Genomic DNA, 23,781 nt, shown 5'->3' with positions numbered 1-23,781 from the left:
TATATTTTCCTTTATGGTCAGTCCTTTTAAAAAGTCATTGTCCCCTTTTATAGCCCATGAGCGGAAAAGGTTATATAAATATGGGCACACGTGTACAAGATCATTATCTTTTAAAAAATACCTTTTTATCTTTTAAAAAATATTTTATCTAAAAAAAAAAAAAATTTTATCTTATAAAGATACTCCTTGTGATTGTTTCCTTTCCTGACCAGTATGCTGTGGAAGTCCCTCTCATCTCAGTAGGTCTAAATTCAGTTCCTCCAACAGTTACCTAATATTCCATGATCCAGGCACTCCTAGTTCATTTAGCTCTCCCCATGAATAAATTTTACAGGTTTTTAAAAAGATTTTATTTATTTATTTATTTAAGAGAGCACACTTGATTGCAGGGGTGGGGGGGTGGCAGAGGAACAGAGGGAGAGGGACAAACAGACCCCACTTGGAGCACAGAGCCTGACACAGGACTCAATCCCATAACCTGAGCCAAAATCGAGAGCTCGATGCCCAACTGATTGAGCCACCCGTGTGCCCCGTTGCACAATTTTCAAAAATCACTATAAATAATACAATGATCCTTTGATCTTACATTTTTACATGGTACTGCTTTAATACGTATAAAACATATTCTCAGAAGTTAAATGGATGAGACGCACGGTCTGTATTTTTAATTTTAGTCTGAGTCTAGATTGCTTTCCACAAGGGCGTAGAAATTCACACTCCTGTGAAAATCTTCTTCAGCACTGGGTGCTTTCACTCTTCTGTTTTTGCCAATCTGATAGTTGACAAGATGGTATATTGTGAATTTGCTTTTCCCTCATTATTCATGAAATTCAGCTGCTTCTGTTGTTACTTATCTATATTTTCTTTTCTGTGGATGACTACTCATGCTCATTATGTATTTTTCCTTTGGGTTGTCTTTTCTTACTGCTTTGAGGAGCTTTATGTGTATTATGGATGCGACATTTTGTCTATCACACGTGTTTCAGATACTCCTTATATATTTTTCTTTTGACTTTCTGGGAAATTTTGCCATAGAAACTTTATTTTTAAGTAATCATAGTTTTGTTTGTTTGATTGTTTTAAATTCCTTCCATGGTTCTTGTCTTGTCAAAAGAGTTCTTCACTGTCAGTTAGTTAACTATTCTCCTAAATTTCCTTCAGATTTATTTTTTTACTTTTTTTATATTTTCAAGATTTAATTTTTTTAGAGTTCATTTCCTCCTGGATATTTAGTTAGTTATGATAGCACCACTTACAAAACCACTCAACATTCTCCTGCTGAAAGTGAAATACCAGTTTTGTGGTAAGTTAAATTCTCTTCTCTACTGGTATCTCTTTCTGGACCCCATATTCTCTTCATGGGGCTGCTTGTCACTTTGTGTATTAATACCACCTTTTCTGATCACATTGACTTTAAAGCAAGTGTTCCCTTTACTTATTCCTCTTTCAATACATTCCTCCCTCCCCTCTTTCTTTGTTTTTTTTGGTTTTGTTTTGTTTTTTATTTGTTGGTTCTTGTTGGATTTTCATTAAATGGTTATGTAATTAGTTGCAGAGACTGCATGGTATGCCTATATATTGCTTTTTGTTTCTTTTACTTCTTTTTTGTTCTTTGGTCTTATCCATTAGCTTCCCTCACAGCAGGTCTTTCTTTTAAATAAAACTACATTTTTTTTCAAGTTTATTTCTAAATAGTTGGTAGTTATTGCACATATTGTAAGAATTCCCACCACCACTTCCATGCTGTCCTTTCTAGCTGGTTATGGACAATAAGGAGAAAGTCATTGATTTGTTTTTTTGCTTGTTATTTTTACTAGAGTCTTCCTGGCTTTATAGCTATTCAATTTCATTTATTTTCTATTTAAATTAGCTCTAGGCTTCAAAGTAAGAAGAAATAGTAATAGTGAAAATTGGCATGTCTGTTTTTTTCTGTTTTTAATGGAAATATTTTTTAGCTCTTCACTTTTTATAATATCGCTTTTGGTTTTGCCATTGCTGTAGTTTTGCCATTGCTGAATGCCACTCTTCGTCTTGTTTCAGTTTTTAGTTCTACTTTTTCTGATAGTCCATTCATTTTGAATTTTTGGGTTTTTTGTTGTTTCTTTCTTTTTTTTCAGATTTTATTTAAATTCAAGTTAATTAAAATATAGTGTATTATTGGCTTCAGGGGTAGAATACAGTGATTATCAGTTGCATATAACACCTAGTGCTCATCACATCAAGGGCCCTCCTTAATGCCCATCACCCAGTTACCCCATTCCCCCACCTATCTCCAGTCCAGCAACTCTCAGTTTATTCCCTATAGTTAAGAGTCTCTAATGGTTTGCCTCCCTCTCTCCTTTTATCTTACTTTATTTTTCCTTCCTTTCTCCTATCTTCATCAGTTTTGTTTCTTAACATCCACATATGAGTGAAATCATATGCTAATTGTCTTTCTATGACTGACTTACTTCACTTAGCATTAATACCCTCTCTGTCCATCCAGGTCATTGCAAATGGCAAGATTTTGTTGTTTTTGGTGGCTGAGGAGTATTCCATTGTCTATATGGACCACATCTTCTCTATCCATTCAGCAGTCCATGGACATCTGGGCTCTTTCCATAGTTCGGCTATATTGCTGCTAAAAACATTGGGGTGCATGTGCCTGTTTGAATCACTATTTTTGTATCCTTTGGATAAATACCTAGTAGTGCAGCTGCTGGATGATAGAACAGTTCTATTTTTACTGCTGGATGATAGAACAGTTCTATTTTTAACTTTCTGAGGACCCTCCGTGCTATTTCCTAGAGTGGCTGCAGCAGTTTGCTATTATAGTCCTTCTTGATTCCTTTTTGGGTTTTTGCATTTGTCAGTAATTTCTTTGCCCATCTCTTTGTTCTCTGTCTTTATTATTTCATTATATTACGGTAACTACTGCTACATCTATATGTTTATAAACCCATGTACATGTGCTCTGTTCTCTAACACAAAATGATAGTCTCTGGCTTTTAACAGGTACTCAGCTTGTGCGTATATATCATTACTGATAACTTGATTGCATCCCTCCTCTTTTACCTCATTATTTTTATGCTTTGTTTTACTTGGTGGTTGCTGGTTGCCTTTGTCTGTGCTTGTGTATTGTGTGTGTGTGTGTGTGTGTGTGTGTTTCCTTAATGTGACTGGTCTGGTCATGTTAGAGTACATTTATTTCTTCTTTTATTAACTAGAAAGATCAATAATGTTTTCCCATTCCACTAATGCTTACTCTCCTATTCACAACACTCCCGATTAAACCCATATTTGCCAGTTAAAAGCAAGAACAAAACTCTCCCCCGTGGCCCACCCGCAAGGCACTGGATTTGCCCATTTAACGGTTCCAACATGAGGAAATCCTTCCAGCTCACTTGTTTTTCCACATTCTCTCTCTCGTCAGACAACGCGTCTTTCCTTTCCTCCTCCACCATTGCCACCAGCCGTGGACTTAGTTGAGAGGGTTCAGTATTTTTAGTACCAAAATGTTATTTGCATGTCATCCATCATGGGTTACTTCTCTTTGACTAATCCTCACAGTCAACAAGATAATTTCTCAGACAAGTTGCCTCCACCCATTATTCAGATGAACCACAGTTGGTGTCCTTAATGCCCATCTTAATCCCCCTTTCTCCTTCACCTTGCTCCATCTTCACCTGTCTGTTCCCATTTAGATTTGGGTTACAGGACCTTCTCGCATGGTTTATAGGTTGAATATGGTTTGAAATCCATGGTAACTGAAATTCTCTTTCTCCCTGAAATGTGAGTCGGACCAGAGCTGGTTTCACGGTTCTTGGATCACTGTTCTGTTCCCTCCGTCATACATAGAAGTTACTTCACGCTTTTCTGTTGTGAAGTTACTTCACACTTCACACTTTGGAAATGAGAATTTATTTTCCCTTATAATAATCATTCTGGAAGTAGATTTCCGTTTCAGTTTATCTTAGAAAATAAAAAATTTTACTAACATGTGATTAGTCGTGTATATGCTTGCCCCGAGTAAACCAGCCTAGGACTGACTCAGTGAGCCTATTCAGTGAGGAAGACTCCAGTCTAGTGATGGTAGTACTGGCCCCAGATGCCCTGCCCAAGCCCCTTGCCCAGCATTTATTTTCTGTAATAGTCATACTATTTTATTTGTATTTATTCAGAATTCATTAAATTAAACACCAGTAAAACTAAATATTGAATTGTTTCAGTTATAAACACTTAAATATAAATTAAGTAAAAGTTTATGATCATTAAGTATATGTCACTCTAATGTAAATTATTAGCGGATAAGTTAAAATAAAATATCAAAATAATCTAAGCTCTACCTAAAATGTAAAAAAAATTAACCCTGAAGTAAAGAAAAGGTAAAGTAATATTATGTTGTCCTTCTTACAAAGGTGTAATTTTAAGAGATCTCTAGTCTTGTGATACTGACATTGTTATGTAGCTGGTATTTTTATGTACAGATATTGCCAGCTGCTCAGAGGGATTTTCCTGACTATATTAGTAGAGAGATTGAGGAAAAAATAAGAGTAACAAACTAATTCCATGTTTCCCCCGACTCCTTTATTTTCAGCTCATTCTCTGTCAATTTTGTTTTTTTTTGTAGGAGCTATTTTATTATGTTTTTAATTGAATTTAATTTTATTTAAATTCAATTAATTAACATATAGTGTATTATTAGTTTCAGAGGTAGATTTTAGTTGTATATAACACCCAGTGCCTATTACATCATGTGCCTTCCCTCATGCCCATCACCCAGTTATTCCACCCCCATGCCCTTGTAGCAGTTATTTTAGAACTTTTTTTTTTTAATTAAATAGCATCACATACCTGTTTATCGAAGCTGGGTATAGATTGTGTTTTAAGGAAACAATATAGTTTGTCTTCATCTCTGGTTTCTTCCTGCATCATTGTAAATTACCGCAAACAGTGACCTGTGTTAATTTTGATGCCATCATGTCATGTCCTGCTTATAGTAGGGGATTTGCTTGGTTGTTTTTGCCTTTTCCTTCAGGAACGTTATGGAAATAGAGATGATTGTTTGCTAAACAGAGCACCTCATATTTTTACTGAATGCTAGTATTGTTTGACTCCTCCCCAAGTTACATATATCAGAGCTTTCCGATTAAAAAAAAAAAAAGAAAGGGAAAGAAAGGCAGAAAGGAAAACAAACAAACAAACCCAAAACCCCACCCTAGTGTTTCAGTACTTAAGAATGGCATTAAATACCAAAAATGTGTTTTGTGATCACTACTAAAATTTCCTTTTAAATCAGGGATGTGTTCTTCTATCATTTGCTTAGTTCTTAATTCTCCATCCATTTCTCGTTTCTCTTCAAAGATTTCTACTATTTTCACCTTTAAATTTCCTGGATCTGCCCTTCTGCTCTCATCTCTTCCATAATGATATCCATTTCCTCATTTTTGTCTGTTTTGAGATATTTCATCCACTTTTTCTTCAGTATTACTCTTTTAGTCCTCAGTAGTAACCTGGAGTACCTCTTTCAGTTTGTCTCTTGATTTTATTTTAATTTTTATTTTTTGTCTATTAATGTTAGAATTGTGAATCTTTCTGCAGTCCACAAAACTTTACATTTTGTAATTGATCTACTTAAGTATTCTTGCTTGGTGATTATGGTTATGGTTCGGTTGTGGTTGTGGTCCATGTTGTAAGTGTACTTCCTACCAAAGAGGCCGTCTGCTGGAGGCAGTACACAAGTCTTCCATGATGCTGGATCCCCTTGGGTTCTTCGCTCCTTATCTCCTATGCAGCTGGGTCAAGCTGATAGTGGTTATGAAGCAGTGAAGAGAAGGGCACTGTGTCGAACCCAGGGGTATAGAACTCTAAGTAAACTCCCAGACAAGCAGAGCTCTCTGCCAGCCTCAAGTACCAACGTCCACCCTGCAGATCACTTTGTCAGCAGGATCGAGCAGATGCTCGCAGGACCATGCACAAGTGGACTGGACTGGGGCCACATTGGCCCCCCAGGGCAGATTGCTCTCCAGGAGCCCCGATGCCTGGTCCCAGAACTCTCTGCTGCTGTTTTCCCTGTCTTGTGGACAGAGATCCCAAAGGAGCCTGCACCTGCCAGTGTGCCCTGAGGGTTCTGCCTGTTTGCCCAGAATGGCCACTTCCCTTCCCCAGAGAGTTAGTGGCGAGGGAGCTGGGGAGGAGCAGGAAAACACGTTCAGGTCACCAACTTCCCCAGGGACAGTCTTGCTTCCCTAGGACCAGTTTTTCCTCCAGAGGTGTTATAGACAAGTGGCATAGGGATCTATAAGAAGCCATAATACGAATTCTGAGCTTAAGCCAGCGAAAGCTTTTTCCCTTCATTTCACAAAGAGGCCAAGCTCTTCTCAAATTCATTGGGAGGGGAGATTAGTGTAATAGTAATAATAATAAGCTTTATATAGAATAAATTTATATTCTGTGTAAAGAAATCCAGATGTGATTAGGGAAGAATGGCCATCATTTCCGTAGGGCTGGAAGAAGAGACATTTAAACTTAATTAAAAACAAGCGACTTTTGTCAAATATTGAGGGTCACTCAAATTGAACTCCATTTTTTGATAATCCACATAACCTTCTTACATACTGTGGATTCTATGTCTTTAAAAGGGAATTATGTTTTGGACTTCACAAAGGGTGCTTATAGATGTTCCTCAAAACATTTTACCTCTCCTTGTTCTCTTCTACTGACTTTCCCTGAAAATTAAAGATGTTGGTTCATATTTTACCTCATGAGAACATCGCACCCTAATTAATACAAAATTGGAAAATGTCATATTTTGAATAACAAAATAACAGATTTCCTGTTTTTCTATTAAAAAGGTCAACACGACTGTGTGACGATCATCAACAATTTCTTTCCTCGCGAGAGATTGGATTATTACACTAAACCCCAGGGGCTGGATAAAGAGCCGAAACTGCCTCCAAAGTTGGCGGGCCCACTGCACAAAATTATTACTACAACCAATCTTCATCCTGTCAAGGTAATGTTGTGTTTATTGTCTTTGCTTTTTATTTAAATATTCCTTCAGCATTGAAACTGCTCTTAATTCTGTAAGATCGTAGTTGCCGTGGTTGGGTTTTGTGGATCTTGAGGTGAGGCTCTGTTGTTCAGTTGGTACAGTGAAGGGACTGCTCAGTTTAAGCCTAAGAGCAGGTGAGGGGCACAGGCTAGACTGGGAGGAAAAGCCAGACAAAGAGGTGGGTTCAGCTGAAGCCCACCTTCCACCTCACCTTACTGGAAGCTCTGGACTCTTCATGGCTCCAGAGAAGCAAGGGAGCCATTCTTTTGGATCACTCAGTTGCCGTTCGCTGAGGGCTGTCCTCAGAGGGAAAGGACAGGTTCCCAGGTAGTTCCCAGGAAGGCAACATCCGATGAATGGAGGTGGTTCCCTGGAGAAGGAGGCAGCTCTGAGACCCCTAGCAGCCAACAGTCCCGGAAGCTGAGAGTGGGGGTTTTGGTGGGGCACCAACAGCATCTGCTACAATAATTATTCTTCCAAGAAGTGTTCTGAAATGTCATCCTGAGCTCATATTTTAATATAAGTAACTATTTGATGCCTTTAAGTAATACAGTTCTTCCAGTATTAGTCAAATCACACAGATTCTCAAACTTTTTAGACTAACCCAGAAGTTCATTTGACTTACCAGAGAAACTTCAGGAGCCATTTGGAACTATTTTCACTGCTCTTTTCTTCAGAGTTTATGTATAACCTTTTTTGTTTATTTACCAAATTTTTTTTTATCTTTATTTTTTATAAATCAATCCAGATGAGTATAATCTCCTTAATGAATCATTACATAAAACTCTCTAGATGCTACAGTGATGCTCTCCTTTTTCAAATTTTACTCATGTCTATCTTCATTCATGTATAGATTTGTTAGTAATTCAGGACTGTTTGGTGAGCAAGGTGGTAAACCGGATCAAACACTGAGGTTTTCTCTTAATAAAAAATGTTATTATAGATGCAGTAAAATTAAATTTCCCTTCAAGTCTATTACATTGAGTCTGTGGAACATACCGGACATCATTAAAATAAGTATTATAAGTAACTCTTTTGAAGACTAGCACTCCTTTGAAGATAGACGTTCCAAATTTTATGTAATGTTATTACTTTATCGATGCTTCCCTTTCCACACAGACTCTGAACCTCAAGAAACAAACAAACCAACAAAACATACCTGTTCTGTGGCTTCCCACCCAAATTACTTTCCTGGGCCAGTAAGAGAGAGGATGGACTCGCAGATATTTTTTCATAAGATAGGCTGGTAGAGCCTCTTCTGTTTTTATTTTTCAAAACTCAAATGTCCTTCCCATTCTGAAAGAAGCCCCGGAGGTAACACTTGTGATCCTAAGAGGGCAAAAAAGAAATTCAGCCATGGACCGTATGTTCGTATTTACGGTGGAGAGTATATGGAACTTCGAATTTAACCTTTTAAAAAATAGGTAGCCTCTTCTGTATCAGTGTTTTGTTTTGTTCTGTTCTGTTTCTTTCCCGGCACACACAAGCGAAGAGATAACGCCCGTATAGGAGCGACTTATAGCACCCTTTCTCTTAGTGGTGGGGCAGGCTGCGTAGGAAGACAGGATTTTTCCTAGGGATACATTATTTCTCAATATGGAGAATGTGTGTGGATTGGGTCCTTCTTGTTCTCCTGCGGCCCAAGCATTATAGAATCTTCAGGTTTAGACCGATTTGTAGAAATTCCCTGTGTTTTTCTGATTTACTGTAATTTATGTTTATGTTTCTACCCCTTAATGTTGCAGGAATCTCAGTGATCACAATAATTGAGTCTATAGAGTAATTTTTGGATGTTTACATGGAACCTAGACTCTCGGGGTTAAATGTCCTAAGAATTAGTTTATCTCTAATTGTCTATAAGAGCACCTGTTTGAGTAAATTAGAATAAGGGTATATTTATACAGGCAATAAATGGTAAAGGTATAGAAACGCAAATCGCCTACATTCTATTTTTTTTTTTACTCTTGGTCTTATAAAAGATACTATTCTATGATTATAGTACCTTTCTCCAGACTAGACCTTGTTTTTGTAGGTATAAATGATCTATTCACTTGAAAACCTTCCCCCTTGCCCCCCACACTTTAGATTAAAGTTGTACAGTGCTTTTGTGATGCCTTATTTTCGTTGCTTTAGCCCTTTCCAAGCCAGTGAGGGTCTTCCTGGGGTGTATTATAAAAAAGGAACTAACAGCCATTTTATAAAGTCAAAGGTCTTTTAAAAGCAGCACAAAAATCCTCCTCAACACACGATGCCCCTTTTCACCACAGTGCACGTCACACCGCTGCATTGGCGGTGAGGGTAAATGGTTCCTGTGGCATCAGGATGTTTGTTTTCAGCAGGGACTTGGGCAGTTGTGCTGAAGCCCAGAGTACACAGGTTATAAAGGAGAAAAACAGAGTCACGGGAAAAATAACAACAGAATTGAGCATAGTCTCTAAGGGGTCAGGGGACAGATGTACACAAGGGATCCTGTCTTTGATTATTAACTTTCTTGAGTCCAGTTGGTTTGGTAATTTTTTCTTAGAGGGTATTTAAAAAATAAAAAGAATTCAAAATGCCACTACATACACATATTCTAACATTTTTGGGGAGAGGAGCTATATCAAGCTTTTGTACTTAATGGAATACATTTATTCCTCTTTGATAATTAATAATGAGATTTTCTTTATAATGGATGACTTTGTAATGCAGAGATTAGAAGAATGTAGCTAATTCAAATATTATTCTTTTGTGATTACCTGTGAAATGTTTCAGTAGGCTCATAGTAGAACTGTGGTTATATATCATTTTTCTTTGGGTATACTAGTATATACTTTGAAGTAAATAAAGCATAACATCTTGGGGGACCTGGGTGCTCAGTTGGTTAAGTGACTGCCTTTGGTCATGATCCTGGCGTCCCAGGATCAACTCCTGCATCGGGCTCCCTGCTTGGAAGGTGGTCTACTTCTTCCTCTGTCCCAACCCCTTCATGCTCTCTGTCTCTCATTTGATCTCTCAAATAAATAAATAAAATCTTTAAAAACAAAACAAAACCTAATGTCTTAACAAAGAAAAAAAACATTAATCTGGGTTCTGAGATTTTTTTTTAAAGTTTTTACTTGTCAGTTTAAGATCCTATGCTTTGATTATAAATGCTTTACCCCCAAAATGTTGAACAAACAGTTTCAAATGATTAGTGTTGACAGTAGACGTATAAATGTGTGATTAATGAGCCTTCTCTGCCAAAAGTTAATTTTCGATATATGGTATTGTAGGGAAAGTCATCGGCACATTTACCAACAAATCTTCTTATACTTATTTCATGACCCCTCATTTATTACTGAGTGCTATATTTTAAGTAAAATACTAGATTATACATCAATCTGGTAGTCTTAAAAATAAGTACAAATCATATTTTAATTTCACAAGAACACTTAATCTGTGTTAAATTTCCAGGTAGGAAGGTATGCATGGGATTCACAGAAGTTAACAAATGATCTTCCTCTCGGAAGCAAAGGATCTAATTCGTGAAATCTGCTGTCTGTGATTCCCTGACATTTACATTCCCCATGATAGGTGTTTTGCTGTAACACATAGGTTAACAAACACTGACTTTCTGCCCTGTGCATACAGTTGTGCCTGTGTTACACATGTGTTTACATTACTGGTATGTCCCCATGAATGTTCCCAGTGGCCCTGTGCAGACCTACTTCAGGTAGGTAATCATCCTCCCAGTAACAAAGCCAGTAAAAAACAGTACTCAGCGTTACACTGATTTTGCACTTAATCTGTGCCTATATGAGACGTGTGGGACTCATAATGCATCAGATTTGATAACTCTCTAACATTCCTCCTTGAAGGCTTTTAATTTGCTCTCCTCTTTGACCTTTTCTCATTACCATAGATGATAAGCATATCATAAAAATTTCCACAGAGAAATGTAGTTCATTGGAAAGTAATACACCTTTTATTTTTAGACTTCTTTGTGTAAAAACCTCATCTTCTTACAATTAATAAGAATTAATGAGAATTACAGTACTCCTAGCCGTGAAATTCTAGTAATGTTAGCTAGAAGTGGTGATTGCTTGGGGATTTGATTCTGTATATAAAGGAAATGTACGTGTGCCGTGTCTACCTTTAAAGTGCTTTTAGGGGCACCTGGGTGGCTCAGTGAGTTAAGCCACTGCCTTCGGCTCAGGTCATGATCTCAGGGTCCTGGGATCGAGTCCCGCATCGGGCTCTCTGCTCAGCAGGGAGTCTGCTTCCTCCTCTTTCTCTCTCTGCCTGCCTCTATGCCCACTTGTGATCTCTCTCTGTCAAATAAATAAATAAAATCTTAAAAAAAAAAATAAAGTGCTTTTAACAGAGACTCTAAAACCATGACTGTGAGTAGCATGCTAACACCGGGTTTAGCTTGATAGCAGATCACTGGATAACTCAGATACACAGAGTTCAAGAGATTTCAGAATGCCGAGGTCCTTCTGTATTCGTTTTAGAACTTGGATCATTGGCAGTTTGCGTTCCAGTTTGAATTAACATCATAAACATGTGACCCTGAGAGACGCTTTATTTGGTCATCTGTTGAAATCAACCCAAAATAAGTATCCAATCTGTACATGAAAAGTCTCTCATGGAATTTCGAAGCTTACTGGAATGTCTTCTAGATCGTGATGCTTGTCAACGAGAACCCTCTGCTGGCAGAAGAGACAGCCCTGAATAAGTGCTACAAGGTGATGGATTTGATCTGTGAGAAATGCATGAAGCAGAGAGACATGAATGAAGTTTTGGCTATGAAAATGCATTACATCAGCTGTATCTTCCAGAAATGTATTAGCTTCTTAAAGGATGGCGAGAATAAACTGGATGCTCTGATCAAAAGGTACCATTTCAGCCATGCCACATGTAAAATATACTCAGATGGATAATGTTTTATTATACAAAGCCTCATCGTGGATTAAAAAATTAAGCATTTTAGCAGCAGTTGTTATTGTTGGGCTCACATTTAGTCTGCAAGAAACAAGAGTAGTGTTCTCTTTAGGTTGAGTGACTATTCAGTTCTCTACTTTTTACAACATGGTTTCATTATCCCCAGTTTACAGGTGAGAAAGCTGAAGTGTTTAGGTAGCTTGTGTAAGATGTAGAAGGTAGCCCAAGTCCAACTTTGAGGATGGGTGTGCCATGCCTCAGGTTGTTGCTCTGGGTTCATCATGGTGCTCAGCCCATCTCCATTATTATTGAATCTGGGAGAGCTGCGTGTTATCCTTGTTCTCTGACCCCCTGGGGTCAAACCCCCCCTCCCCCAGTTTTACTGAGAAAGGTGAACTGTGTCAGAAGGGTGTAACCTAATGAGAGTTTTCACTCTTTGTACAAATAACTGGCGTGGTAATGAATAACTAGCTACTCCCTTAATGGCGGTTCGTGTATGTTTTATGGCAGGGGTCCCTTTTACGAATACCTCCCAGGGCACATAAGCCGGATAAAGACCAGCCAAACATGCAGGTAGAACAGCAGTTTGAATTAAGTCTGTCAGCATGATTGGAAGAGACAATGAAAATCTCGGGTAGCACAGAAATTACTCCCAGTTCATGGGTTCTGCTGGGAGGAAATGCTTAGAGATTCAACTCCAGTTACTTTTTAAAAAATATCTTTCAGCTTGTTAAAAGGCCGAGCTTCAGATGGCTTTCCGGTATATCAAGAAAAGATCATAAGGGAAAGCATCAGGAAATTTCCTTACTGTGAAGCCACACTCCTCCAGCAGCTGGTGCGAAGCATTGCTCCTGTGGAAATTGTAAGTTAACTCTACCAGTAAGACCTGATTACCATATTTTGTACAATTACAGACAAGTTCTCTTTAGCATATGGATTTATTAATGTAATAGAGAGCTAAGTATTTGTTATTTTAAACAGTTTTCAGAAACAGACAGGGCGATAGGCATACCTGTTTCTGGACATCCGTTTCCCCTCTCTTGAGCCTCTCTTTTCATTTTTATATAGCTCATGGTTTAATAAGTAGTATTCTCCTATGTCAGAATGTAGATGGTTATGTGGAAAATTACATTTTAAAGACCTCCGTGAAACCGTAAATGTGGGTAATACAGATACACACATGTACAGTTGTAGCTCATGAAAAACCAGTACAAAGTCCCGTATTAGATGGAAGTAGGAATTGATTGTCTAGGTTGGTGGTTCCTGGTGGGTGGGGATGTGAAGGGATGAGCCATGGGAGGCTCATTGTATGTCCTGATAAGCAATCTCAAAGTATGTCTCAGCTTCTCATATTCTACCTTAATGCCTCTGATTATAAATGTTCCATACTTAACAAAATTCTGTTTATACTTCTATACTTCCATATGCTCCATATATACAGCTATAGGAAGCAAATTTCACCTTTATTATCTATTCTTTAAATTATTTATTGTCCTTTAATCATATACTTATTTACGTAGTATGTCTTTTTTTTTTTTTTTAAGATTTTATTTATTTATTTGACAGACAGAGACCGCAGAGAGGCAGGCAGAGAGAGAGAGAGAGGAGGACGCAGGCTCCCCGCTGAGCGCTGAGCAGAGAGCCCGATGCAGGGCTCGATCCCAGGACCCTGGGATCATGACCAGAGCCAAAGGCAGAGGCTTAGAGCCACCAGGCGGCCCTAAGTAATATGTCTTAAGATTTGCTCTCACTCTTTGTGTTTTGAACACATTTCTGTTCACCGTATCTACACCAGTCATGCCTTGCTACATTTCAATCAAATCCTTTATCAGCCTTTGTCTGTTGGGTAAGAAGCTGATCCTCACACTGGTCCCATCCATGGCTTCCTCCCACCCTCCAGCAAATGTCGGTTCTTCTCTGCCTTCTCTAGGCGGTCCCATCCTTCTCAGTGTGAGAAATGAGGACAGGTGGGTTCTCAGGCCTCCTTCATATATTAAGACTTTGTCTGCTCAGAGCCATGAAATAAGAAAGACCTGAAGAGACAAGGTGATTTCATGAAGTTCATGCATTCATTTATCCCGGAGAGTTCTCCATGATTTCACATAGAGATATTTTTACCCTTACTTTTTAATATACTTGGCTATTTGGTATTTGGACTTTTGGAAGATTAAAGATAGCAAATTATGAGGGTGGTTTATCAATTATGAATTTGGTTTGGTCCACATATCAAACTCCAACTAACCGTGAATTAAATCAGTAGGGTTTATTCATTGCCATATACTCAGAAGCACAGAGATAGGCAGACCACATCCATCACAGATCTTCTCTTAGCTTTGCAGGTTGTCTGGGGGAAAAGAGCAGTTTCGGTTGGTCTGGACCCTGCTCCTTTGAATGATGTTCTGCTTCTCTTGGTGGAGAAATTGGGGGAATGGACGTCAGAGAAGCAGCTAGCCAACCAGCCATGGGCTGTTTTCAACACTAACAAGTGGTAGCTGACATTTCACCTTCAAAGTGGAAAACAGCTCCTGAAGGCAACTGAAAATAGCTCAGAGTACTTTAAAGAAAAAGTCAAAGCAGAACAATGTGGGGTTGAGCCATTCACTGTAGCCCTGTGTCATAGCATTATTGTCCTTCGAGTTGATGCAGTGTAATCATTAATGTTTACCCTAGTGATCTGAGTCATTGAGGAAAGGTTTATTAATAGAGAGAATAGGATATAATGCATCTTAGAAAATTTTTCTCTCTCTAAAAATTTTTCTTCTTACAGGGCACATGGGTGTCTCAGTCGTTAAGGTCTGCCTTCGGCTCAGGTCACAATCCCAGGCTCCTGGGATCGAGCCCCAAATCAGGCTCTCTGCTTAGCGGGGAGCCTGCTTCTCCCTCTCCTGCTCCCCCTGCTTCTGTTCCCTCTCTTGTTGTGTCTCTCTGTCAAATAAGTTTTTAAAAATCTTTAAAAACAAATAAATAAAAAATAAAAGTAAAAACTTTTCTTCTTTAAGAGTTATATATTCTCTCTGGAAAACTTGATTTATCTGGACAGTGCCTGTGGTTGTGAGTGTCCCAGGAAGCCACTGTTTACTTCCTAATGGGTTTTGTTAAACTTGCAAGTTCACAAGCCACTGAAGCAGCACTAACCATTTCCTGTCACAGGGTAATTCTCAGGGTTGGCCTGCCATGAGGATTGCCTGTGGCACTTTCTGACTGTGCTGATGCCTGGGCCCTCCCACCAAGGTTTCGGTTCCCTCTTCCTCCTGTGGATCTCTGGCTTCTCCCTGTCACAAAGCTCAGCAGAAAATGTGAAGCAACAGAGTATCCTATTAAAGTTGTTGTGCTTTATCACTTGCCAGAGTATATTTTGACTTCTGGGAGACTAGCTAATGTCTCTGATTTTATAGGATGTGTTGAGTAAAGCATCCTGTTTGTTTTTAAGTTGAGTATCTTTCTGTGGGAGGAGCTCTGGTGCTTAAATTCTTATATAACAAAGTAAATGATGAGATTTTGTATAACGAGAAAGAGTTCTTGCCACCAAGATTTTGTATAACAAGAAAGAGTGACAAGAAAGATTCTATGTCGTTATTCAGGGGTACCCTGGATTCTTTTCTGAAGCAGTAATTGACTCTGACTACCATGCTCTTATAAGGTAACATAGATGAAGTGTAGGTCACCAGCAGCCTGAATGACTCCATCTCTGGTGTGCCTGCTTCTGGACATCATTCATGGAGTGTCATCTCTGTAGTCTTCCGATGGCAATTTTAAAGTGTGCTTTCCTCTTCTTCATACCTCCTCTAGGGTTCTGATCCCACTGCATTCTCTGTTCTTACCCAAGCCATTACTGGTCAGGTGGGTTTTGTGGATGTGGAATTTTGCACTACCTGTGGAGAGAAGGGAGCAAGTAAAAGATGTTCCGTCTGCAAGATGGTAAGAATGAAGTTCCTTGAAGTTCTTCAATATGGTTTAGGTTTCATATCGTTTGATAACTAACTTGTAATGTTCTCTAAAATGGTTGACGTTAGTTTTCTAATACATTCTAATAGAGCATAAATTCTAATTCTGTGCATCTAATAATTAAAAGTCATTTTGAAAGAGCAGTATGGGATAAATGTTCGGCGTAGTTCTTTGCCATATGTTCCAGGCTGCCGCAGCATCTGGGTAAACCGAAGAAGGAATACAAGTGTATGAATGAGAGAAAGATTGTCTGTAACACATTGACTTTTGCAGATATGAGCGCCTAGAACAGGCCAGTTCATAAATACGCCATCTTAAATCTTCTGATGGTGACTTGAACTATAATCTCTTCATCATCTCTTGTAGACCGCCAGCTCCCTTGTGACTGCCACCCATCTTTAAGCTCTTCTGACCTCCACTCCCCACTTCTGCCACCATGATCTTTGTAAAGGGCCTACCTTCTCCTCACAGATATTACCCATAAGCATTCATCTGTACATTCACTTTACCCTCTAAGTTATATTGATTTATTTATTTCATTATATTAATCTCCTCTTGTTTTCAAGTTTGGAATTCTTCAGCATATTAATAATAGCTATCACATTTTGTTGTGACTTACTTCTGCAGCTTCATTCTCCTTCAACTACTTACTTCTTTGAACTTCAGTTTCCTTGTACGTGAAATGGGGTTAGCGTTGTGAGAATTCATTCATTGAGACCATCTACGTAGGTTAACCGTTGCTGCATGTAAAACACTTATGACAACAATCATTTGCTAATTTCCCATGTTGGCAGCTGGCTGGGATTAGCCAGGGTACTTTTTCTCCCTGTGTCTCCTGTCCTTCTTGGACCAGCAGGCCAGGCTGAGCCATTCTAATAATGACAGTAGAGGTAAAAGGGCACAAGGTCCCTCATAGTCTAGTCTTAAAATTGTCATATTCTTACATTCCTTTGGCCAAAACAAGTCACAGGGCCAAATTTAGAGTGAATTCTCCTTCCCATCAAAGAAAAGAACTTTGAAATCTCATGAGGAAGTATACACAGGAAGGGAAGAATAAAGAATCGGGACCAATGAAACAGTCTACAGTGCATGTCCTCTCTATGTAAGGGTTTAGCACAGTGCTTGGCATATAATCTTGCAAAAATCTCAATTCCATTTACAAAAACTCCTCCCTGTCCTTGAACATATAATTCACTTTCCTTCTTGCACTTTTGTACAAGATAATCTCTGCTTGGAATGCTTTTTGCCCATTTCTCTGTTGACTGACTCTCTTCATACAGAGTGAGTCACTGCTTTCTTTGTGTTCCTGTTGCTGTTACAACCTGTATTACGATGTGAGTCATGTTGGGTATCTGCCTCCCTCCATGCCGTTCCATCCAGCTCTTTCTCAAGCTTAGTTTCCTCTGAGACAGCTCTATCTTCCTTGTCATTGTACAATCCTGACACATAGTAGGTTCTTCTTAAATCATTTGTTAAGGTCTTTGGTAGACCACTTAATATATATCTATTGTTGTAAAGTATAAGTTAAAAATGACAAATATAAATCAGTGGCCATCGTGGTTTTAAAAAGAAGGCGTAGGGGCACCTGGGTGGCACAGTCGGTTGGGCGTCTGACTTGGTTTTGGCTCACGTTGTCATCTCAAGATCATGGAATCAAGCCCAGTGTTGGGCTCCACACTCAGTGCAGAGTCTGCTTGGGACTCTGTCTTCCTCTGCCCGCCCCCATCCCCCCCAGCTCTCATTTGCTGTCTTTCTCAAAATAAATAAATCTTTATAAAAATAAAGGAAAGCATAGAAAACAGCATTTTTTACAACATAGCTCTTGGCTTAATGTCATAGTTGGAATATCATGCAGTCACAGCTCTTGAAATGAAGTAAACTTACAATTGTTTTCAGGTTATATATTGTGATCAGACCTGCCAGAAAACACACTGGTTTGCACATAAGAAAATCTGTAAGGATTTAAAGGACATTTACGAAAAGCAACAATTGGAAGCTGCCAAAGAAAAGAGTGAAGAGGAAAACAGTATGTATATAAAAAGCGAGCTCATACTGCTTCTCATTGGGCAGAGGAATGATATTGTTAATGATATTAATACAGGCACCAAGGAACTGAGTCTTCTCTGGGAACCAAAGATACTTGGACTTGACCGATAAAAGAATCACATTTCAGTGTGTCCCTCTTTGGAGTTGTTGGGATAATGTACAGAATATGGTTAGCCTAGAAGTCTCTGGAAGACAGAAGCTATAGAATTCTAAGGCATATCCTTTATTCTGTATTCTATGTTCTGACTCACAGGAATGCCCTGCAATGATGGGACTCTAAATGAGTGTTCACTTATACTCGGCTCACAAGGGATCTTAAGGTCTTTGACTAAGGAAATAATTAAATTTCCCCTAATGGCTACCCAAAGATTTTAAGGTTGGGAACCTTTAATTTTTTCAATTAAAAGACAAAGCTGTAGGTGAAATTACAGAGTAAATTTATAAATTACAGATTGGATTGTAGCTCTAATGTACGGATTAGGTTTCTCCAAGTATCTAGGCATTGAACTCCATATTACTTTCTCTCTCCCTCCCTCATGAGGTATATGACTCATTTTCATCAGAAACAGTGAGTTGCTTTAGCAGGGATTCCCAGACTGCAGTGGAACCCACCTCCAGGCCCGCGTCCCACCCCAGAGAACATATCGTACATTTTGTGGAGCACATCTAGCTTGAAAAGGTTGCCTGGTTGACTGATAACAAAGCCCATCCACCCCCACCCTTCAGTAGACTGCATTGCCTTCACTGCCTGCTTGAGAAACACTAGGAATAGGGTTGAACAATTTGTACAAAATTTAATTTGTATAAATAATCGTCAGAGATTATTTATCTCATCAGAGAATCGTCAGGCTTTCTGACTGCCATGCCTTCTCCTGTCTTCCGGACCCAACTTGTATCCTGCATGTTGAAGAGACGGAGGATGACAGCTGGTCCTGTTACCTAATGAGGGAGAGAGTAAGATGGTCAGGACAGAGGGAGTTCCCGGCTGGTAGGCATCAGCAGGGGCCGCCCACTCTTCGAAGTGTCACAGACACCTTTATTCTCCAACTGTGTAGGCGAGGCTTCCTTACCCCCCACTCCACAGGTAAGGAAAGCACCCTGTGCAGGCACTTACCCAAAGACCTCAAGCTTCCTCAAGGCAAAGATCTCTTCGAAGGCAGGTCCCAGACAAGCATTTCAGAGATTTCCAGGCTTGGCTGCAGAGCCAGAGGCTTAAGTCCAAATCCTGGTTCTGCTGCTATCCTGACTGTGAAACTCTGAGGCGCCAAGCCCATCTCTTCTCAGTTTCCACATGTGTAAAAATCATGACAATAATGATAATAGGGGTCATTTACCTCATGTGGCTGTTGTGAGGATTCAGTAATTTAATACACGGAAAGCATTCAGACGATAGACTGACACGTGATAGGAACAGCAAAATGACCTTCTCTCTCTCTCTCTTTTTTCTTTATATCAGATGGCAAACTTGATGTCAATTCTAATTGTGTTCATGAAGAACAGCCAGAGGCTGATGCGGGGATCTCCCAAGAGACTTGTCAGCCTAAGGAGTCTGTGGAAGGGGAGAAAGAATGTTCTCCAAGTGGAGCGGGGTTGGAATGCTTCCAGGATGCTCCTGCAGGCCCGCAGGAATCTGAGGAGTGAAGGGCAGAGTGGGGCCGGCATGGATGGTTCATGCCCTGGCAGGTAGCCAGAGAGCTCACGTGACTGTGTCCTCACTGCCTCGTGACCCCTGCGTGGCACCATGGTGGGAGACCATGTTTCCTAGAATGGATGCCTTCAAGCAAAGCTCTGTCTACCATGCCCTGAGTTCCTCGTGATTTCTGTACTGTGATTGGACAGTTACTCCAAGGGGAAAATGTGTGTTTCAAAGTATCGCAGAAACATTTTGACTCCTTTTCTGAGGCCAGCTTCTCAGAAGTTGTTCTCAAAACAAAAGACATCCCCTTCAAGAAGAAATGTAGGCTGTGGGGAACAAAGGGGCAAGCAGAACAGGCGTTGGAGAAAGATTCTTCAGGAAAGAAGACTTTACTAGCCACGGAGATGGATAGTTAAACAAGTCATAACTTATATGTGAATAAGATGCATATAAATAGCATTTATAATAGTGAAGTCCTACTTATTTAGATGCAGTGAAATGAAGAAAAGGCGTACATTATAGGGTCTGTCACAGTTCATTCATTGTAGTTTTGTATAGAAACAATTTCAGCAGTCTGAACTTGATATAGTTCCTGCAGTGACATGTTATCTACAGCATTTGTACCTTCAGATATGTCAGAACAAAGGCATAGCCACAATTATCTCAGCATGTGCATTAAAAGGGGTGTCTCATGAAATTTCTGATAAAATAATGGCTAAACTTAGTGTGTCCCCAGTTATGAAACAGATTCATGTGCCATATTCTACTTGAAAGGCTTTTTTCTTTCTATAAGCTTTTCATGGGGCTCTTCCTGCCCAGAAACTGATTTATAACTTACTTTTAGAATGTGCTGCTGCCACGGCTCAGCACATGCCATACGGAAGCCAGGCTAGGGCCTGATCGCCGAAGACAGCACTGTGTTTCAGAGTTTCTTGTAATGATTGTAAAATAAATCATGCCTACTGATATAACCAACACCACATCTTGTTTCCTGGTTTATTGCTGTTGAGGGATGGCAAACACTAGAGAAATTAATTAGAGAACCTACATTTCAGGAAATTCAGCAAATGCTAGAGAACAGAGTAAGAAGGGTTTTCATGAGTACTATTGCAAATCAAGAGGACTCCAGTTCCCACCTCACTTCGCTGATCAAGATTCTTCTATGTTGCTGGTTCTCCCTTCCTTCACTCATTGACTTTTCTCCCAACCCCAGCACTACACCTGTACACCCTCTAATACACTGTTCCACGAAGACTCCTTGTGAGTGAATTCAATGCAAACCGTTAGCTGGGTAGGAATTCAGCAGGCAGATTGGCCCCTAAACTTGTCAGTCATGACAAGCCTCACTTACCGGTCAAGGTACCTCATCTACACACTGAGAAACATCCTTTTTGGACTAGGAAAGTCATCCTCACAGGCTGCCCTCTCCCACCGGTGTTTTTATGCGTGTTATCTGATTTTTTAATTGCCTTTTTTTTTTGGTATGTGTTACCGCCATTTTGTGTTACCGTTATGATGCCTGTCTTTGAATATATAGAGAATTATGCAAAAGCAGGAAGAAATAGGAAAACTGAGAGATGTGGCAATGGAGAGGAACTTTTTCCCTTCGTTGAAGTGAATACTAACAGGAATCAGAATCTAGCATGGCTATAACTGCCAGTGGACAAAGAGGACTTCAGGTATAAGCCGTGTCAATGTTAAAATTTTCTATGAAGTATTTTGGGGAAGAGGGGGTTGGAAAATGGAGTTTAAGAGACAATCGGATTGGTTCTGATTATAATCCCTTCCTTTGTCATACATAATCTCCAATTGATATTTCCATTATAATATCAATATAAATGGATCATTCTGTTTTTAGCCATGTTGAATTATTTTCGATATGCTATCAAGAAACTTTTCTTGGAGCACCTGGGTGGCTCAGTCAGTTAAACATCTGCCTTTGGCTCAGGTCATGATCCCAGGGTCCTGGGATGGAGCCCCGAGTTAGGCTCCCAGCTCATCAGGAGTCTGTTTCTCTATCTCCTTTTGCCCCTCCCCCCACTGCTCATGCACTCTTGCTCTCAAATAAATAAATAAAATCTTTAAAAAATACATAATCTGAACACTTCTGCTTCTGGAAGCAGAATAGACACACTTTTCTTTATTCCTTCTGTTAGGTAAAACTACAATCCTTGGACATTATATATCAAACAAACCTAAGAAGACTCTGTAAGATGGAAAAAGAATGAAGCAAACCTTTTTTTCCATATAAATGAAGACAAATTTCCATTAGTTCTTTAAAAAGGAGAGTAAATAAAATTTGCTAGCCATGTTTTTATAATTGGAATAATGTTTTCATCCTTTTCAGTGATAGTGGGATTCAAAATAAAATATCTGGCTACACATTCTTTTATAATTCTTTTAGTTGTTAACTGGGACACTATAATGTCCAATTTACTCCAGTGGAATTCGAAATTAGTATTGCCGATGCCACTTATGGGCCCACTTAAATCTGATCCCAAATGTATCGTTTCTGTCATGAAATATGTTGCTGCTCTGCCCACCGAACTTTATTGCTTCATGGGGCTGACAGTACTCAGCTCATGATGAGTAACTTTGGTCCAAGTTACTTGATGTTCGTTGATCAGGCTCTTAGTGCTAGGGTGGATGCAGTAGCCTGTCCCAAACTTCTCTTCCAACAATGACCAGTTCTCTGATGAAGATGGCCTTATTCAAGAACCTTTGAGACTGCACCAGGACTCTCTTAGATTTTGCAAGACTCCACAAAGCCTCCTTACCTACCACAAATACTTGAGCACCATGGATTTTACTGAGTTATTCTATTCGTTATCTATTGCTGTGTAAGAAGTTACCCCAAAAATGTATCAGCTTGAAGCATCCACAAGCATTATCTCATGTAATTTTTGTAGGCCAGAAACACAGGAGCCGCTCAACTCGGTGATTCTGACTTGGGGATTCTCGGAAGGGTGTGGAGCAGCTTTTGGCCAGAAGTTCATTCACCTGAAAGTTTCACGAGATTGAGGATATGCTGGCAAAACTGCTCTCTTATAAGGTTGCAGCGACAGGCCTTAGTCCCTCATTGGATTTTCGGAAAGTGGCCTCAGCTCCTCACCGATGAACCCCTCCAGAGGACTGCCTAAATGTCCTCACAACATGGTAGTTTGCAGAATAAGTGATTCAGAAGAAAGAACCAGAGAACATTTCGATCCTTTCTGTGACCACATCTGGGAAGCCGCACACCATCACGTTTGTCTCGAGCCACAACATCCACATCGATGCTCAGCTCTCTGCCTTTTCTTGACCTCTGGCAGATCATGCCTGAATTTTCAGACCCTGCCTTTTACAGAATCAGAAGTGCCCACAAGTAAAAGGAGGTTACAGATTCTCAGGGGCAGTTCACTGTTTCCTCTAGGGCTCCTGTCCCTTGTCTGTTGGATTTCAGCCCCACTTGTCCAGTGTGTGTCTTTTCTGTCTGTGTTACTCAGCGGTGGTCGAAGCACAATCAGACAGGAGAAGTGACGCTGCTTTTTATAAGGTTTTGTTTGTTTTTTTTTTTTAAGATTTTTTTTTTAAGATTTTTAAAATTTATTTGCCAGAGAGATCACAAGTAGCCAGAGAGGCAGGCGGGGGTGGGGGGTGGGGCGGGAAGCAGGCTCCCCGCTGAGCAGAGAGCCCGACATGGGGCTCCATCTGAGGACCCTGAGATCATGACCTGAGCCGAGGGCAGAGGCTTTAACCCACTGGAACCACCCAGGCACCCTTGCTTTTTATAAGCTTTTGATCTAACTCTTTAGCTTAGCAGGGGAAAACCAGAAATGTATTTTGTCTCTCAGCACGAGGCAACTGCTAAACGCTTTTCTGGTTTCTCTTCCCCCGAGCAGCAGGCCTCCGGGGAGGCCACGCTCACATCATTAGCCCACACCCGCAACGGGCAAATGCCTTCCAAGGCAACATCGAAAGATGATAGGCTGGATAAATAAATTGTGGTATCCTCATACAATGAAATAGCATACAGCAATGAGAACACAGAGCTATCACCTCGAGCAACAACATGGGTGAGATTTACCGTATTGAGTAAGAGAAGCCAGACGCGAAATAATGCAACTTCTCTGATTGCGCTTATATGTCTTTCAAAGACAGACACGATTAATTGATAATTTAGAGTTCATCACAGTGATGTCTCTAAAAGGGTGGCTCCTAATAGGGAATAGGACTG

At 39.8% G+C, this 23,781-nt stretch overlaps 1 protein-coding gene across 5 annotated transcripts in view; it reads left to right on the top strand.

The window, feature by feature from the left end:
- ANKMY2 (ankyrin repeat and MYND domain containing 2) overlaps positions 1-20,545 on the top strand; it is a 38,048-nt gene extending 17,503 nt beyond the window's left edge. For all 5 annotated transcript variants that reach the window (XM_044246139.1, XM_044246142.1, XM_044246141.1 and 2 more), the window contains 6 exons: positions 6,834-6,994; positions 11,677-11,891; positions 12,665-12,800; positions 15,728-15,856; positions 17,780-17,909; positions 19,386-20,545. In XM_044246139.1, the coding sequence (XP_044102074.1) occupies positions 6,834-6,994; positions 11,677-11,891; positions 12,665-12,800; positions 15,728-15,856; positions 17,780-17,909; positions 19,386-19,570 (956 nt within the window). In that variant the 3' untranslated portion in view covers positions 19,571-20,545. The remainder of the gene's footprint in view (positions 1-6,833; positions 6,995-11,676; positions 11,892-12,664; positions 12,801-15,727; positions 15,857-17,779; positions 17,910-19,385) is intronic.
- The last annotated feature ends 3,236 nt before the right edge of the window (positions 20,546-23,781 follow it).

Source organism: Neovison vison, chromosome 4, assembly GCF_020171115.1.
Source record: "Neovison vison isolate M4711 chromosome 4, ASM_NN_V1, whole genome shotgun sequence".
NCBI lineage: Eukaryota > Metazoa > Chordata > Mammalia > Carnivora > Mustelidae > Neogale > Neogale vison.
The sequence above is the reverse complement of the archived record's forward strand: the minus strand, read 5'-3'. Positions and strand labels throughout refer to the sequence as shown.